We start from the raw sequence: 16882 nt of genomic DNA, 5'->3' as shown, positions 1-16882 counted from the left end.
CAAAGAGTGGTATTAAGATTCAGTCTGTTTGGTCACAAGCATTGGGGAAGAAATCTCCATGATCACTTTGCCCGGACCCAAACCTGGGCTCAGCTGTAAGTTTGACTTTATTTTCTGTCCGTTTAGGGGGTGGACACCTACGTCTCAATGGAACTTAAATAACTTGGCTGAGGGTGTGGGCGGCTCCTGTTTCCCAAGGTGTTACCTGGAATCCTGAAGTACTGCCCATGATGAAATCCTATTTTTCAGTTGCTACATTTACCAGTGTAGGCCACTTACAGGCTCTCTGCCATGACAAGAACAATAGGGCAGTACGGAAGAGTTAGAGAATGGGGCACTGACCCTTAAGGGCCTCACACCTTATTTAGGGAAGGGGAGCATCTTATTTGTAAAACTACCAGGAGACACACGAATTCGACTTTTTATTAATAGTCAATAGTCAATATTACTATTGACTTAGTGGCCACGAGAATTGCGGGGGTGCTAGCAAGAGAGTGACTGGAATGAGGGAAGGTCACTCATGGATGGCTTTTTGGATGATGTTGGCTTGATTCTTAATCCATCATGGGGGAGGGGCTAGGAGAGAGGAAGGTCTGGGCAATGGAAATAAAGTGTCAAATGTCGAGCATAGCAAGGAGAACATTTTGGGAGGAGTGACTGTCGTTTCAGTAGAAGGGTGGGAAAGACTGGATTAGGATTAGTTTGCTTGAGGGGCAGGGGAATAATGAGAGAGAAAACGAGCAGGAGTGATGGAGAGACTAGGGTCGGATTTAAGTGGTTCAAGGGAGCCAACGCATATCTTTCCTCCATGGGGTTAGAATCAATTTACTAAGATTTCCCGCACCTCTCAGGAATGGCGGTTATGAGACCCATAATTAGTGTGATGGATAACTGTGATCCAGATGGGCAAATCTGAGGGTGAATTGTGGTTCTATTGGTAATTACATATTGGCTCTCTCAGGGAAACTGGGGCATGTGGTCCCCTAACAGTAATGTTATCCCAAAAGAACTGGGCCACACCTCAGGTTATGCAGCTGTCATGAGAACTATTCCTTCTCTTCAAGAGGATAGTGAAAGGCTTCTGTCTGTTGGGGGAGGGGGGCTGGGGAGAGGAGCAGGATAAAAAAGGACTGAAAGTGTTTCCTGGGCCTGTATCTAGACGTTTGGAATGGAAATTGCTCTTTCTTCCTACTCTCTTCCTATCTTTGAACCACCCGAGACCTGGATGGTCAAGGTAAAATGGATTAGAGACAGGCAGTGTGATAGAGCAGACAGAGCTTTGCCATTGCATCCAGAAACAAAAAGGAAACAAAACACCAAAAAAACCAAACTCAGATCGAATACTAACTCTATTACTAACTGGTGATCAGATCTTGGGGAAATCATTTGACCCATTTAGGTATTTCCAGATAGCGGTATTGTCATCGTAATCACAGGGTTGTAGTGAAGATCGAGTCATGAAATTAAGTGAAACGAAGTGTTTTCTGATGCCTTAGACCAACGTGTGACAGTCACGACTGTCTATCAGTTTGGATATCTACCCAAAAGCCATTTTTCCCTCTTTTTGTTAACATATGCCATCTCCCCCCCACTCCCACCCCCCAGCCCCCGCCCCCAAACATTGAGCAACCCATTGGGTCAATGTTGTAAGGCCATCATGATAATTTCATTCCTCTGATCAGTGACTGGCTCTGGAATGGTTGTGTAATCCACCTCTTGCCCATGGAACAAAAAAAGATGGCTGGGAGAGATTTGGAGGGAAAGATTTCCTTGCTCTTAAAAAGAGCCCTGGGGCAGGACTTTGCCTTGTTTCTGCTGCTTGATCTGAGTGCATGAGTGTAGCCCTGTCGCATTCACAACGGGTGCAGATAACACACAGTGAGGAAGATCTGGTCCTGGGAAGGGTCCTGGATCCTGGAACACCTCACTGTGCTCTTGAAATAATCAAGCCTTGAAATAATCAAGCCACCCTACTTCCGCACTTAGGCCACAGGAGCTGTCATTTTGATTGTGAAGTTACTTTTAGTTGCATTTTTGTTACTTGTACCTGGATGAGCCCTCATGGTTATATATCTGAGTAAATATTCTTTTCAATTTGGTGAGAATTTGAAGACCTAGGAGTGCTTCCTCTGTTTTTAAAAAGATGACATTAGATATGACCCTGTTGCAAGGTATAGAGCATGATGAGAAACCTGAGAAACCTGAAAAGGAAAGCTATGAGCTCATGACTTGAAGAAGAGTGTGACTCTACGTGCAGATGGGTGCAGGTGCACTGCTGGGGCAGTGGTCATATACCGGGTGCACGAGGTCAACGGGTGGACAGGAGGCTGACTTTACCATAAAAAAGGCCATCTCCTTCATAGACGGGCCTACAAGGGAAAGGGGGGATTTCTTCGGCATTCTCCTGCCAGTTCTGACCGTCAGGGGTCTCTCAGGAGAATCGTGGAGGTTTAGAGTTGGAAGGTATCTTTTAAAAGAGGAAAAAAGGGGAGAACGTGGGTGTGCAGGAATCTCCTTGGGGATGGGTTTCAGGGATGCGTGTGCTTGCCTCAGAAACATGAAGCGCCAGAAATGCTCATCTCAACCCAAGACTGTGAGCTGTCCGTCTGTCCGGGGTGAGCCTGACGCAGCAGACGGATGGAGCCGGTGGGCTGGGGAAGGGGCCATGCTCGAACGGCAGGGTGGGGAGTGCAGGTACCGGTTCCTGGGCCGAGGCCTGGGGTCTTTCCCAGTGATGTGGAGGGCCGCTCGGCCTCCACCTGCTGCTCCCCCCATGGGATGGGGACTGGGACGGGGCCAGCGCCGGGGGAACCGTGCAGGGCACTGCCCAGCGTGTTGGCTCAGATGCTGCCCCCACCTAGGCCTCTCCACTCCCCAAGGCGCTCAGGGCTGCAGTGCAGAGAATGGCCTGAGGATCCAGACCCTGCAGAGATCTAGGACTAGAGAGCACACGGATCTGAGACCCCAGTGCCCTCAGGGGGAGACACTGTAGGACAGACCGTTGCTAAGACTGTAAAATGATTTATTTTTGCCATTTGCTTACGAATTTATTTTAAATGTCTTGATATTTTAATTTCAATGTATTTTTAAAGGAATTTGAACAGGTACTGACTTCGATTCACTGGGCACCAGATGGTCTACCCGGGGGACCCTCTCCCAGAGATTTACAACAAGGAACATCACTACCTTTATGGGGCTATGTTAGCGGGGGTACAGTGCTCCCATATCTCCCTAATAACTTCCTGCACAAACAGACGTCTCTAAAATTCCCTTTGAAATGTAGCTGGGAGCTTGGTTGCCAACTGGTGGAAATTTGGGAGGGACCTTGGAAGCTGTCTGGCGGCAGGTCCGAGCAGAGCAAGTGGGCAGCGGCAGGGGCAACTTGAAGGCTCAGGCGTGCAGGCAGAGCTCCAGGGCAAGGCCCTGCTCTCGGCCAGGCCGCTCATGTCCTTGGAACTTTTTAAAGTTAGCCTGCCCGCTGCTTGGTGTGCGTTAAGAGAACTCTGTTCTCTGAGCATAGAAATGCTGTTTGGAGAGAAAAAGATGTTCTACATACGTCATAGGGGCAATTTGGACAAGTTTGCGTTAGGACTTGCCTTACAAACTACATTTTATGTCTGCCAGGGGCTAAGGGGGGGGCTGGTGGGCGAGGCACACAAGTGGAATCTGTAGCAGGAATAAGACAGTGAAGTAGAAAGTGGTCCACTTCCTAGAGGATGGTCTGTAACCAGTGGTGTATCACGCGGATAAGAAACCATTCTGGAAAGAATAGTAATAGGTTTTTTGTTTGTTTGTTTTTTGTTTTTAAAAGGTGTACAAGTCAGGCTGGAGGAAGGCGGGAGTAAATGAGTTTGATAGAAAAGAGCTGATACAGTGTGACCTCACCTTACTGCAAACCAGAATGTAAGGGGGCGTTCATGTCCTCACACTTTGGTGTAGATAATGTGAACTTGCCCAGGCTTGAGCTAACGATTTTTTATTTCCACTTTATTTTAAATCATTGAAGGAGACAAGGTTTATGTAAACATGTACTCTTTACATAAAGGACAGAAAAAGCAGAAAAGAAAAACAACCCACGGCGGTGCAGAGGAGGCTACCATGATTACACAAAGTAACCTCCCAAGACCTTTTAAAGGCAATCGGAATAGGAATTTGGGGAGATTATTAAAATTCATTGTTTTTGTTAGTTGAAGAAGACACAGTAAGTTCAAAGAAGCTGAAGCTTTCAGCTGTGTTTGGGCAAGAGAATTCAGGAGGTTTGGAATGAGAAAGAGGAAAAAATGAATTGATTTCACTGGGTTAAGGCATGAGGCAGGATGGCATACAGTTCCGAGAAGGAATGAACACGAGAGAGGTAATCTACTTTACACGGCCAAACCTGCACAGTGCACACACGTATCATGTTTTTAACGATTTTCACCTATAAAAAAGTCACATTGGAAAACGTTCCCCCTTTTCTGTTTCTCTTCAAAAGGGAACCAGGGAGGGGTGAAAGCCAGATGGCAATCCGACCGATGGCTCTTATTCATCCTTTGGCTTCTAAGGGGAGCGGTTCTAAGCTAGTGAATCTGTGACCCTGTGTACCTAAGGCAAAGGCATCGTGTTATTTGGCCTCTCTTTTACGGATCTATTTTTCTGTTGTCTTCAGGACAGGATATGCAGGCAGCGTCGAACATGAAAATGGTTTTCCTTCCAACTGGTTCGAAAATAGAGGTTTTCTCCCCACACCCAATTCCTACTGAAATCTCTGTGAGGAGTGCTGGTTGCCTCAGGATATGCCAGGCAGCCGGGGGCCAGTCAGGACTGATGTGAGGAGCCCCTTGGTGCACCAAAGACTTTTGGATGAAAAAAAGCAAAACAAAACGAACACCTGTTGGACCTCGTCAGCTCAGTTAAGGAAATTCCTGCTGCCAGAGAAGTAAGAACAGACTCAAAGACCCTTTATCCTTACCCTTCTGGGAACTTAGTATTTTTGGGGCTTGCACGACTTCTATTAAAAAGGGTTTCCCTTCAAATGTTGCTCGTGAAGTTACCACCTTTAGCAATTAAGCTTCTGTCAGTTTAGTTGGTTTCAGTTACGTAGACAGACCATGATCCAAGTCAAAGCTCAGTGGATTCTGGATCTAGAAACTGACTGACCCGGTTAGTTCCTACAGGGCATCTGTCTTGTTTGATTATCAGTGGACACTAGCTAGCATGTTTGGGAGCCAAAAGGATTCTCTGGGTACGTAAAATCCTGGCACAAAAAGGGTCTACCTTGCTAAGTGCTTCACTCCAAGGAAGACGTGGTGCCTTCTAGAATGTTACCTAGAGACCAATCGGTGTCCCAGCTTGCTAAGATATTCTGGATTTCTGCGGACACCGTCACCTTCTCTGGGACTACCAGCTGGCAAGAAAATACATCTTACGGCTGAATATCCCACCACTCTGAAGTCTTTTTCAAGAATTACCAGGACTTGGGAGAAATATATGTGAAAATATTTAATCACTGGATTCTACGTTTAACTAGCACACGACAAACACATCTCGGGCCCCCAGTTGACAAGCACTTGCTTTAATTCCCAATACTTCTCTTTCCCATTTAGAAACAGCGACACAGTTACCTCTGCATCTTTGAGGGACGGGCCAGCCAGGTGGTATTTCAGTGTCACTTGTCTCTTCCTTTGCTCCTTCCCCTCACTGGGCCCTTTGACTGTGTGTGGACCCTGATCAAACCTATCCATTCACCTCTGTTCTTTATAGTAAACGTTCTGGGAAACGTTGTGGAAGGAAAAAGAAGTTAGAAACTAAAGCTACTGGTGTGAATGAAGCTTCGGATGACCTGTGGATTTCAAACGTGTCTTTCGTTCCTGACCCCTCGACAGCGTGGACTCTTCGGGATCCTGATATATGCACAGCCACGAATGCCTGACCAAAGCACGTCTAGTTTTCATGACACGGTTCCAGGAGCAGGTGGCTGCAGTCCCCGTCTCTGCGGGTGGGTCGTTCCTGGGCCCCACAGGAGAGCACCTGCTGGGCGGCTGCTGTCTTTTTCCCTGGGGGGGGAACGGGGGGGGGGCACGGACACCTGGCAGCGTACACAGCTGCACACACAAAATGGCAGAGAAAGAGCAAGAGCTAGAAGGGTCTGGCTGGCCCAAGTCGCTAGTTGCTTCACCCCGTGGATGAAAGCAAGTGCCTTGTAAGCGTCCGCTATTTACAGTGCTCAGATTGGCCAGACACCCCTGACGCCCAGGACCACCACGCAACAGGGAACAAGCCAGAACTATGTACAGAATTTACAAGGAAGTTTACACAGTAGTCTACATTTCGTTAATGAGGGGACCTTTGCTTTCAAGAAAACGGAGATGTTGGCTCATTGTTCTGTCTTTCTCATCCCAGGAATCGCTGACCGAACCCACACGAACAAATGCTCACACATTCCTTTTTGCCCTCCTGGGATATAGGATTACATTTTGTTTTTTGGGGAAAAACAAAACAAAACCAAAAAGTGGCACATCATCCTTTGGTGAGATACTATTCCAAATTGTCCATGTAAGAAATCTTGGAGGTCATTCCTTTCTGGCGTTGTAAATATATTTTGTTTGACTTGGCAAGTTTCAGTTGAGCTCTTTCCTAAGTATTTATAAAGGAGTCACTGGTTTTGGAAGGATGGGATTTAGTCAGCATTTGTGTATCAGACAGAACGTTTGCCTAAGGAAAGCCTATCCTTGGATCCACAAACCAAACTTTATTCTCCGCACCACAGTTTTCTCCACTTGGCATGTTCAAGATCTTTCATTGCGTATCATGTGCAACAGAGATGGCACAGGTGATGTGAAAACATGCATTGCTTAGTCAGCAGCATCACCAACCAGTCTGCTGCTTCTGTTTGGCAACATAGACGCTGCAGGCAATAATCCCGGATAACTTCAGCCGAAACGTGTCTTTGCCTGGGTTTGCCTCACAAAGCCGGTACGTGTAACACACGTGACCTCTGACAGTCTACGCTAAGGAACATGAGTGGGAAAAATGAGGATGTAGTCATCATTGTCAAGTGACAGATGGGATTCCTGCTGGGCCCGCACAGGTTACATCTATGACACAGTTTATGTGACAGTTGATGACCTGTGAACACGGGGTCCCCCCGGGGGGGGGGGGGAGCGAGTCCGCGCAATTTGGTGCCTGTGCCACCCCTTCAGGAATACAAGAGAGTATGGCTATTTTCATGGCAAAATGACCCCACCCGGTTATAGCTGGATGGTGACCCCTCGATCGTGTCCTGGCGGGAAGCCTCCAGGGATGGGGGCCACTTTGAGAGCACTTAGGAACGTCTAGCAACTTTCAGGTACATCATTTCGAGCAAGGTGAGGGAGAGAGGTGGAGAAGGAAGGGATTTTTTTTTTTTCCCCAGGCACTGGAGGGAGCATGAGGGTGGGGGTGGGGGGACTGGGAGGTGTCCAGAAGAAGGAAGTGGGGACAGAGGTCCTTGACCAGAGATACGTCAGCGTCTCCATTGTTCAGGCTACCATGGCCTCTAAAATCAAAGCTATTTAATAAGGTTTGCCCAATCCTGTGGCTGTGACCCCCCGCACAGCCCAGGGGGACATATGGTGACCTCATCTTGTGCCTGGTGGTAGACGTAGGCTTTCTAGTTTCTTATTTTAGCAAAGGTCAAGATAGCAGAATTCAAAACGTCCTATTTTTCTCAGAGAAGCTTTACCTCCAAACTATAAGCATCCAATTCCTAGACTTTTAAGGCAAGATAAAAAATAATAAAAGTAATTACCTCCATCTTTTTCAAGGAGAATGATCTAAACAGATGAATAAAAAAATTATTTTAATAAGGAACATAGATCATAGATACTTCCTTTCGAATTGAGCATTTCATCCTTAAAAGCTTTTTAAAGAGCTTTGACAGCAGCGTGATTCCTTCCTGTTGGGCGTCAGCCGAGTCTCCCTTCCAGTGTGTAAAATGCACAGTGGCTCCTGGGTGGTCACTGGGATGGTGACATCCCGTTATTTCTGGGCATTTCACGCTGGCGAAGCATCTTCCCCCGCCAAGGACTAGTCGGTTTCAAAGTGGATCCCTTCGTCCCCCAGAGGCTGGAGAGTTTCTTGACCAGAGAACTGTGATTGTGCAACTGAAAAACCCTAGATGACAATTTGGTCCCCATAACCTACTAATTTCTTACGAAGCCATTGAGGTCATTTCCGCAGAAGCACAGTCTTTGTTCTTACTCAAGCATATTGTCTGGAGCCATAACCATTTATTCGGGGTTCTGTCTTCTAGAAAGAGGATCTCGGAGCTCTCTCCCCTTGGGGTCATCAGCGGGAATCGGGCCTTCTCTTTCCAGTTAAGACCGCAACGTCTGGCAGCTGATGTCACGGCACCCACCGAGCCCGGCAGGGCCTCGGGGGCGGCGGGGTCACCAGGCCATGCGGTCCCCCTTAGTTTTACCTCAGTCCTTATTTAGCATCCGGGGCTCGGGTCCTGAACACCTCGCCTCCCTCACTGCTTGGTCGTTTGAGGGTTTCCCTTAACCTTGCCAGGGAACACGTGCAATTCTTAGCGACTCGGGCTGAAAAAGAATAAGGAGGCTTTCACGACGTGAAAGGGGTGACTCTCACCTGCGGCGGGGGGGACGGGGGGACGCGGGGAGAGGCGGTGCAGGGCGCTGAGGGCGTCGGGACCACGGGGCTGCCCCGCGGGCGGGAGAGGGCGGAGCCGCCGCGACGGTGCCCCGAGGTGCCCACGCGGCCGCGGCTGCCGGAGCTGTCGGAGGGCCCAGGGACGCGTCACCGTCGTCGTCACGGGGGCCGTCCTGCTGGGAGCGTTCCTTCGTAACGGAAGCCTGGCCTCAGGTTGCGGGGGCGGCGCGTGCGCGTGCGCCGAAGCCTCCGCCTCACACCGTGGGACGCGGCGCCCGGGCCCGCCGCCCTGAGGTGCTCCCCGCGAGGCCACCTGACCAGGCTGCGGCGGCCTCGGGGGCGGCGCGGTGCCCCCGCGCGAAGGAAGGGCAACTTGTTTTCCAGGCCGAAGTGCTCGCCGCCGCCTTCGCCGTGGTCCCCCGGCCGGATCCTAGCGTCCGTCGCACATCCGCCTGCGAGTCTGACAGCAGCTTGGGGTCCCTCAGGGACGCAGCGGAGGGGTGCGGCCGGGTGACGGCCTGCAGGCGCCCCCGCGAGGCCGGGCCCCCACCGGCCCCCACCGGCCCCCACCGGGCCCCGCGGCCTGCACGGCGCCTTCCGCCGCGGCCTAGGCTCCCCTTCGCCCCCTTCTTCCTGGAAACCTGGACCTTGTCAATGGCTTTGTGGTGGTTTTTTTTTTTTCTTTTGAGATCCTGGCAATTGGGGTGTTTTTGGCAGCACAGTTTCCCAGGAGGCGGAGGCCCGCCCGGGGCGCGGGGGCGGGGGGCGGCCGCTGCTGCTTCTCACTCTGGTTTTAAAAAGTCCAGGAAGAGGCTCCGGGGCGGGTGGGAAGGGCGGCCCAGGGGTGCGCGCCTCGGCTGTCCGGCGGCGCCCGGGTCGGCGGGGACATGGCGGCGACGGCTCTACGGGCGCCGGGCCGGACCGCGGCAGACGGGGAAACACGGAGTGTGCGTGTGCGTGCGTGCGTGTGTGCGTGTGCGTGCGCGCGTCTTGTTGCCGGAAGTACACGTGGTGCGGGGACACAATGGACAGCGAGACCTCACCCGGGCGGGCGGCCGAACGTCTTACCTCGGGAGGCAGCGGCGCGGCGGCGGCGGCGGCCGTGGGTCGGGGCAAGGCGCGGGCGCGCGTGACCCGGGCCGCCGGGCCGCCCCTCAGTGGACATAGTAAAGCCAGTAGACGACGTTAAAGAGGGAGAAGGTGATGGGGAAGAACATTCGGGACCACTTGTCTATGGAGTTCACGTCCGTCAGGTCGGGGATCTTGACCTTGAGCTGCGACGCCCGCCGCCGGATGCGGCCCTTGCCGTGCGCGCCCAGCCGGTCGGGGGCGCGGCCGTAGGCGTCGCGGCTGCTGAGCGGCCGGCGGAACTGGACGCTGGCGCTGTCGAAGGCGAACACGCCGGCCGCCTGGGGCTCGCTGGCGCCCGTCAGCACCTCGGAGCCGCTCGCCTCGGTCCGCAGCTCCAGGGCGCTCAGCAGGATGTTGCCGTGCGTGTCCACCTGAGGGAGAGGGACACGTCAGGCCGCCGCCCCGACCCGCCGCCGGACTCCACCTGGCCTCGCGGCCCGTCCCCATCCGCCCGCCTCCCACCGCGGCCCGTCCCCCGTCTGCCCGTCTGACCGCTTCCCGCTGCGGCCTGTCTGACCACCTCCTGCCGCGGCCTCTCTGACTCATCACCCACCTTGGTCGGTCCGTCTAATCCATCACGGTCTACAGCTGCCTGTCCGTCCGTCCGTCCAAGCCATCACGGTCTACAGCTGCCTGTCCGTCTGTCCGTCCAAGCCATCACGGTCTACAGCTGCCTGTCCGTCCGTCCGTCCGTCCAAGCCATCACCTGGCTACCCTCCACCTATTTAATCCATCACCTGTTCGTCTAATGCCTCTGTCGCGGCCGCCTACACCCGTCTGTCTGTCCACCACTTACCAGTCGGCCGTGTCTCCCAGCACCTACCGCCTCCCCAGCGGCTGCCTAGCCCCCCCGTCTGATCTCCTATCACCCGCACATGGTTCTAGGTGTGTCTACTCATGTAAACAGATCACTTCTAAATAGGGCACTGGTGCTTGTTACAAAAGTGGCACATGGAAGGATGGAGAACTACAAACAGCAAACAAAAAATAAGAGAAATTTATAATTTCACCTTCAGAGTTCATTACTTTTGAAAAAAAATTTTAAGATTTTATTTATTGTGAGAAACTCGGAGAGAGGCAGAGACACAGGCAGGGGGGAGGCAGGCTCCACGTAGGGAGCCCGACGTGGGACTGGATCCCGGGACCCCGGGTCACGCCCTGGGCCAAGGCAGCCGCCCCACTGCCGACCCCCGGGCGCCCCCGGGGTTCCACCCTTTCCGTGTCCTACGCCCTCCGGTTCGCACACACTTCCAAGCACAGGCTCACCGGGAACCCGCGGCCGTGCCATCGGCTCAGTCAGTTAACAGGGTGCCCGGCCCTGTTCCCACTGACGCCGCCCCGCCCCGTGACTGCTGGCAGGGACGCCACTGCTTGGGTTCCACTGCTGCGGGGGCGGGGGCCGCCCGGTGACCGCTGGGGACCGCCCGGTGACAACTGAGGGCCGCCCGGTGCCCGCCAGTGGGGCCGCCGTCACCTGGGTCCCGCTGCTGCCGGGGGCCGAGGCCCACTCGCTTCGCCGCGCGGCATGAACAGGCCCGCGGGGGCCGCTCCCGAGGACCCCGCGCCCCCCAGGCCACCCTGCCTGCAGTAGGGTCAGGGGTCAAGCGGGGTGACCTTCGCGTGTGCACCCCTACTCCCGGCTGCGCCCCAGCCCGGGCCGACCGCAGACCTCCCGGGGGTCATCCCCGCTGCGCCCACCTGCGCTTGGAACTCGGCACGGGCATGAAGTCCTCGCGGGCCAGCGCCGAGAGCAGCTCCGTGGAGCGCGCCCCTCCCGCCCCGCGCCCCGGCCTCAGGCTCCCGCCGCTGCTGTGCCCGGATCGCGCCCGGGGCACCTGGGGCCCAGGCTTTCGTGCTCCCGCCCCCCCCCCCCCCCCGAGAAAGAACCACCTCGCAGGCTTTGGCTCCCCCCGCAGAAGGAAGCTGCTGACCCTCGGCTTAGAGGCGGCTGGAGAGCCGGGGGACCGGGCCGGGGGCTCCCCTGCCACCCGCAAGCGCTGGCTCCAGCCGGGGCACCCGCGGAGCGCCCGCTGTCGCCTCCCCTGCACGCCTACCTGCCTCTTTATTCAGGAATTAATATGCAGGGACGCTGGGGTTCCTGGGTCTTACTACACGACTGAGCCCCGGTGCTGCTTCTAGCGACACTGAAATAGCTGACGTCACCCTGGGTCAGCAGGTAGGGAAACAGAGGCCCCCAGAGCTTAAGCAAGTGGCCTGCGTGCCAGTGAACCAAGTGCTCGGCTTGGGGTCACCAGCAGGACGTTCTTTGCCTTCAGTATAACTTCCCTCCTGTTTGCACGTTAAGGTACTTCCTTTGAGGCTCAGCTGAAGTCCTCCTTCCTGCGTCAACCTGTGTACCTGCCCTGATTCTGGCGACTTCAAACACCAGCTCCTGGGCAGCCCGGGTGGGTGGCTCAGCGGTTTAGGGCTGCCTTCCTCCCCGGGCCTGATCCTGGGGTCCCGGGATCGAGTCCCACATCGGGGTCCCTGCTTCTCTGCCTGTGTTTCTGCCTCTCTCTCTCTAGGTCTCATGAATGAGTAAATAAAATCTTAAAAAAAAAAAAAAACAACAAAACAAAACTTCCTGTCTCTCAGCAAACGATACTGAGTGCTTACTATGTGCCAGGCACGGTGCTAGGTCTCCAGGTGTGCGTGTGTGCACATGAATGAAAAGTCACGCCTATGAAAGTGGATGGCTGGGTTGAAGTGACCAGGCGCACAGTGCTGAAAGCTCTGGAAAGGGGACAAGGTCCTTAGAAGATAATCGTGGTGCACGTAATTCGGCTTGACACTGTGACGCTTCAGCCAAGAGAGTCCTGGAGCACGGATTTTGTCCCTGAGATAATAATCTCGGAGATACAGGAGTCAGATGTAATCTTGGGAATGACAAGAGTTTTTAACCAATGTTAAGCCCACGGCGTGGACCATGACGAGGGGCTCGTGGGAGTCTGGGGGTCAAGGAAGGCTTCCTGAAGGAGGTGCGGCTGGTCCCGGGCCTTGAGGGATGGGCGCAAGAACAGCAGATTGCCAGCTGAAACCTGGGTTGCATCCTGGCTTTGTTATTAAGCCTATTACTTCGTCTATAAATAAAAGGTTTTCACTAAGTAATCTGGAGGGTTTGTGCCCAACTTTTGAGTCTTTATTGTGAATAATATTCTAGGCAGAGGACACAGCATACTAAAAACCAAACCAAAAACAAAACAAAACAAAACAAAAACCCTCCAAAGACCTTGTATAATTGCTTCCCTTGATCTGGACCGTATGCATCATTAAGTCACATTATTACGGAATCTCCCTAAATAAACAAGTTACTGGAATTGAGGGGCAGCCAGGGAAGCACAGGGTGCCCCTCACGGCACAGGAGTCACGCAAAGCTAACATTTTACTGAGCTGTGCCGGGTAACTGCGGTACAGGCTCGCAGGCATCTGTAAATCGCGTGGGTCTGAGTCCGTGCCAGGCCGCCGGAGTGTTTCGGCCCCTCGCGGCCTGGCCTGGAGGCCGTGCAGTCGGGCCTGCGGGCACGCGTGCAGGGCGCCGCTTCACGGTGCAGCTGGACCCGCGCCAGGCTCCCCGTCGGGGAAATGCGGGTGCAAGCGAGAGCTAGGCCCTGCCTCCGTGTCTCCCACGCAGTCCACAGCTTCTCCTAAAAGCGGAGGAGATCGCGGGTGCGTGCGCGTGACGCCGTGCTCGTGCCCCCGCCAGCCTTCCGCAGCCTCGTGCCCCCCCAGCCTTCCGCAGCCTCGGGCACCCCCAGCTTTCCGCAGCCTCGGGCACCCCCAGCTTTCCGCAGCCTCCGCAGCAGTGTCGCCGGGGACAATGGCAGGTTCCTGGCTGGCCCCGCCCTCGCCCCCCGCCTCGAGATCCTTGCATCGCCGTGGGCACAGCCTCCAGCTCAGCCGCAAGCGCCCCGGGGTCCTTGCATCCCCGTGGGCACAGCCTCCCCAAACCCACATGCACCGGCACGGCCCCGTTGTCTTCTCACCCCTGGGGGTGGGGGGAGGCACGCGGTGGCCCGGGTGGCCCAGCTCACGTCTGCCCTGCCGGGGGCGGCCGAGGCCGCCGTCCCCCACCTTCCAGCAGCAGAGGGGAGGCAGCTGCACGCCCGGCGCGGGATTGCAGGGGCACGTGCACCCCGAGCCTTCCTCCGGCCGCGCTGGGCTCGCTGGGCACCTGGCTGCTCGCTGCCGGACTCCCGTTGCCACGGAGGGCGGGACTGGCCACGCCGTCCCAGTCCCCGGGAGAGACAGGAGGGGACCAGCACTGATCCCCCTCGTGCACCCCCACTGCGCACCCCCTTCCCCCCGGGCCTGCCTGGGAGGAGGACGGGCCACTGGCTCCGCGGCGTCTGCAGCTGCTTCCCTCCCCGGCTGCTTACAGCGAAGGCGCAGGCCGAGGGATGCACCTGTCGACCCTGCTCGTGCTCAGGAGCGAGGCCACCGGCCCTTCGGGGCTTCCAGGGCTGGGGGGCCACATCGGTCGCAACCGGGGGGCAAATGACTACACTGTATTAACTACACAGTCCTCAAACCAACATAACTGATTTTTTTGTTTTTAAGTGTAGAGCATCACTGAACCTAAACTTGGTGCGAATGAATACACTCGTTAGGACGACTTCCCGAGGGCGGACGGAGAACCTTCCCTTCCCCTTCAGCCGCAGGATCAGAACGCAAGCCTGGGCCACTAGGAGCAGGAGCCGGGACTGAGGCTTCGGATCTGCCCCCAGGACCCACTGACTGTTCATCCTCGCCTCACTCCCTCTTAGGGACGTGCACTTTATGCACTACGGGAGGCAATTTCAGGTGTACCACGGATAAACATTTAAAATGCTAATCATTCATTCATCCCTCATTCATTTTTTCAGTGTTTACTGAGTGCTCACCATGTGTCAGGCGCTATTCCAGACACTGATGCAGAGATCGGCCCCTTCCTAAGTAAGAGGACATCCCGTCCCACATTTTAGAAATTTAGATCTCAAGTAATCAAGCCCCTTAATGTCACACTCTCCTGCACACGTCCTGGGACGCCCTTCACCTCTGATTGGTTCTAACTAGTTTCCTCAGACGAGTACTTGTGATCTGTTTCAAACTTCGGTTATTAATTTTTTTCCAACAGACTTTCTGAATTTGCTCCTTTGTGAACACGAGATCCGCTCTCTGCCCGCAAAACCTTTCTCTAACCTTCCTCCTGAAGGCGTCCTTGAAGCCTGCTAACCACATATCAGGGGAAGCTGTGTAAGGACCCGAGGCAAGGAGGGGGAGGGGGGGGCAACAGTCCAGCTGCTGCCTGGTGAGCCCTCGCCTTCCTTCATGCAGTAGAGTGCTCCCCAACCACACTATCTTGGTTTTAAGTTCTGGGAAGATAGTGACCAAACACACAGAGTTCCTCAACTATTGGCATTTACATTCTTAAGGAAGAAAACCAGCAATACCCTCCTACCTTCTAAAATTAGTGGAAAAAAAAAAAAAAAAAAGGATAGCATTACGGAGAAAATAAAGTAGCTATGCATCTTGCTTTTAGCATATTAGGAAACAAATAGGCAGCATACTAACTTGGTGATTTGGGGCATGTTTTTCTTTACATTCATACTCAGATTTCATTATAACGAGTGAAAAAATTATAGTGCATGTTTCTTTATTTTCTCCTGGACCTTACTGCTGAACAACCTACACAATAGCTCTGCAAGGAGGTTTAAAGGCTTCTTAATCTAAAAATAGAGCACAACTCTTCTTAGCCAACTTGTTCCTCCCCCCGGGTGTCCCAAAAGAATGTTGCTCTAAGAGGCAAGGACTTCATCTTACACACTACTGTCTTCCCAGAGGTAAGTGCATGGCATAGAAGCATTCCATAAATATCTAATGCATGAATGAATGAATGAATAACAGTACAGGTGGTAAAGGGCATGCTGGTAAACCGTGGCTGTCGCCTACTTGTTTGTTTAGTCTAGCTCTAGTCTAGACAGGGCTGTGAAGGTGTCCTGTAGATGTGACATTTCCCATCAGTTACTGTAAGTGGAGGAGATTCCACTTGATGATGTGGGTGGCCTTCGGCCTATCACGGGAAAGTATTTAGAGCAAAACCTGAAGTCTCCTGGAGAAGAACTTCTGCCTGGATTTCCAGCCTGCCCTACAGATTTCCCACACACGGTTGTAGGATCCAAGTGCTTGAAGTGAATCTCTTCCCGTATGCCTACTGATTCTGTGCCTCCTGGCTCTGCTTCTCTGGACGACGCTGACTGATACACAGGCCGTGGCAAAGACCATGAGCCTGGTGTTCAGACTAGGATGTTGCTATGGTGGCCACATGGCTTCCCTCAACGGAAGCCTGAGCTAACCTACAAACTCACTTTCTACCCTGGGGCTGGCTTTTGTCCCACTCCTTCCATCTCACTCATTCCCTCCTTCCCTCCATCCCCAACATCCTCAACTGGTGCCTTAGGCCTCGAGAAATGTTGCCTCTCACTGAATTGAGCTGTACTGGATATTTTCAATATGTAAATATAGCAGAACTCCTTTCAGTGTAATGGGAATAAATATGAGCTCGTTTTCAGTGGTAGTTTTAGAGCCCCGTTGAGAAATACCTCTGGGCGCAATCTCCTTTGCAAACAGAAAGTGATTTCCTTCTTGCTAGCCAATTCAATCAGATTCACATTTGCAGGGTGGTTCTGAAGAACAGCACAGGAAGCCAAGGAATGTGATGCTCACGCGGAAGGAGCTCCCTTCAGAAGCCCACAGTCTGTTTAATTGAGGTTGTTGGGGCGAGTGGCTGCCTTCACCTGGAGGGCGCAGACTCGCACCTCTGTCCATCCTGCTCACAGCACGTACCACGGTCACACGGTTGCCATAGTCATCAGCTCTCCCCGGGGCTGCCAAATGCCAATCCCTTAGTCTCCAATTCCTGAGACTTTTTGGTTGGGGGAGGGCGGGGGGGGAGAAGGAGAGGCTTTGCTGGAGGTGACTTACATGTCTCTTTGCCGTGTCCTGACAACTAGTGGCAGAGGAGGAGATTTTAATGTTGTTTCAAGAAGCTATAGAAGATTAAGTACAAGCCTACAGAAATGTAAACAAATCCACACTCTATTATTTAGGAAACAGAGATGGGACATAAAAGATAAATGAAACA

The 16882-nt window shown here is 53.6% G+C and overlaps 1 protein-coding gene across 3 annotated transcripts in view; it reads right to left on the bottom strand.

Moving 5' to 3' along the window:
• Positions 1 to 3960: 3960 nt before the first annotated feature.
• Positions 3961 to 16882, bottom strand: part of GABRB1 (gamma-aminobutyric acid type A receptor subunit beta1) — a 363737-nt gene continuing 350815 nt past the window's right edge. For all 3 annotated transcript variants that reach the window (XM_049092927.1, XM_049092929.1, XM_049092928.1), the window contains 2 exons: positions 9700 to 10133; positions 3961 to 8561 (listed from right to left, as the gene is read on the bottom strand). In XM_049092927.1, coding sequence (XP_048948884.1) covers positions 9786 to 10133 — 348 coding nt within the window. In that variant the 3' untranslated portion in view covers positions 3961 to 8561; positions 9700 to 9785. The remainder of the gene's footprint in view (positions 8562 to 9699; positions 10134 to 16882) is intronic.

Source organism: Canis lupus, chromosome 13 (genome assembly GCF_003254725.2).
Source record: "Canis lupus dingo isolate Sandy chromosome 13, ASM325472v2, whole genome shotgun sequence".
In the NCBI taxonomy this organism is placed as follows: Eukaryota; Metazoa; Chordata; class Mammalia; order Carnivora; family Canidae; genus Canis; species Canis lupus.
The sequence above is the reverse complement of the archived record's forward strand: the minus strand, read 5'-3'. Positions and strand labels throughout refer to the sequence as shown.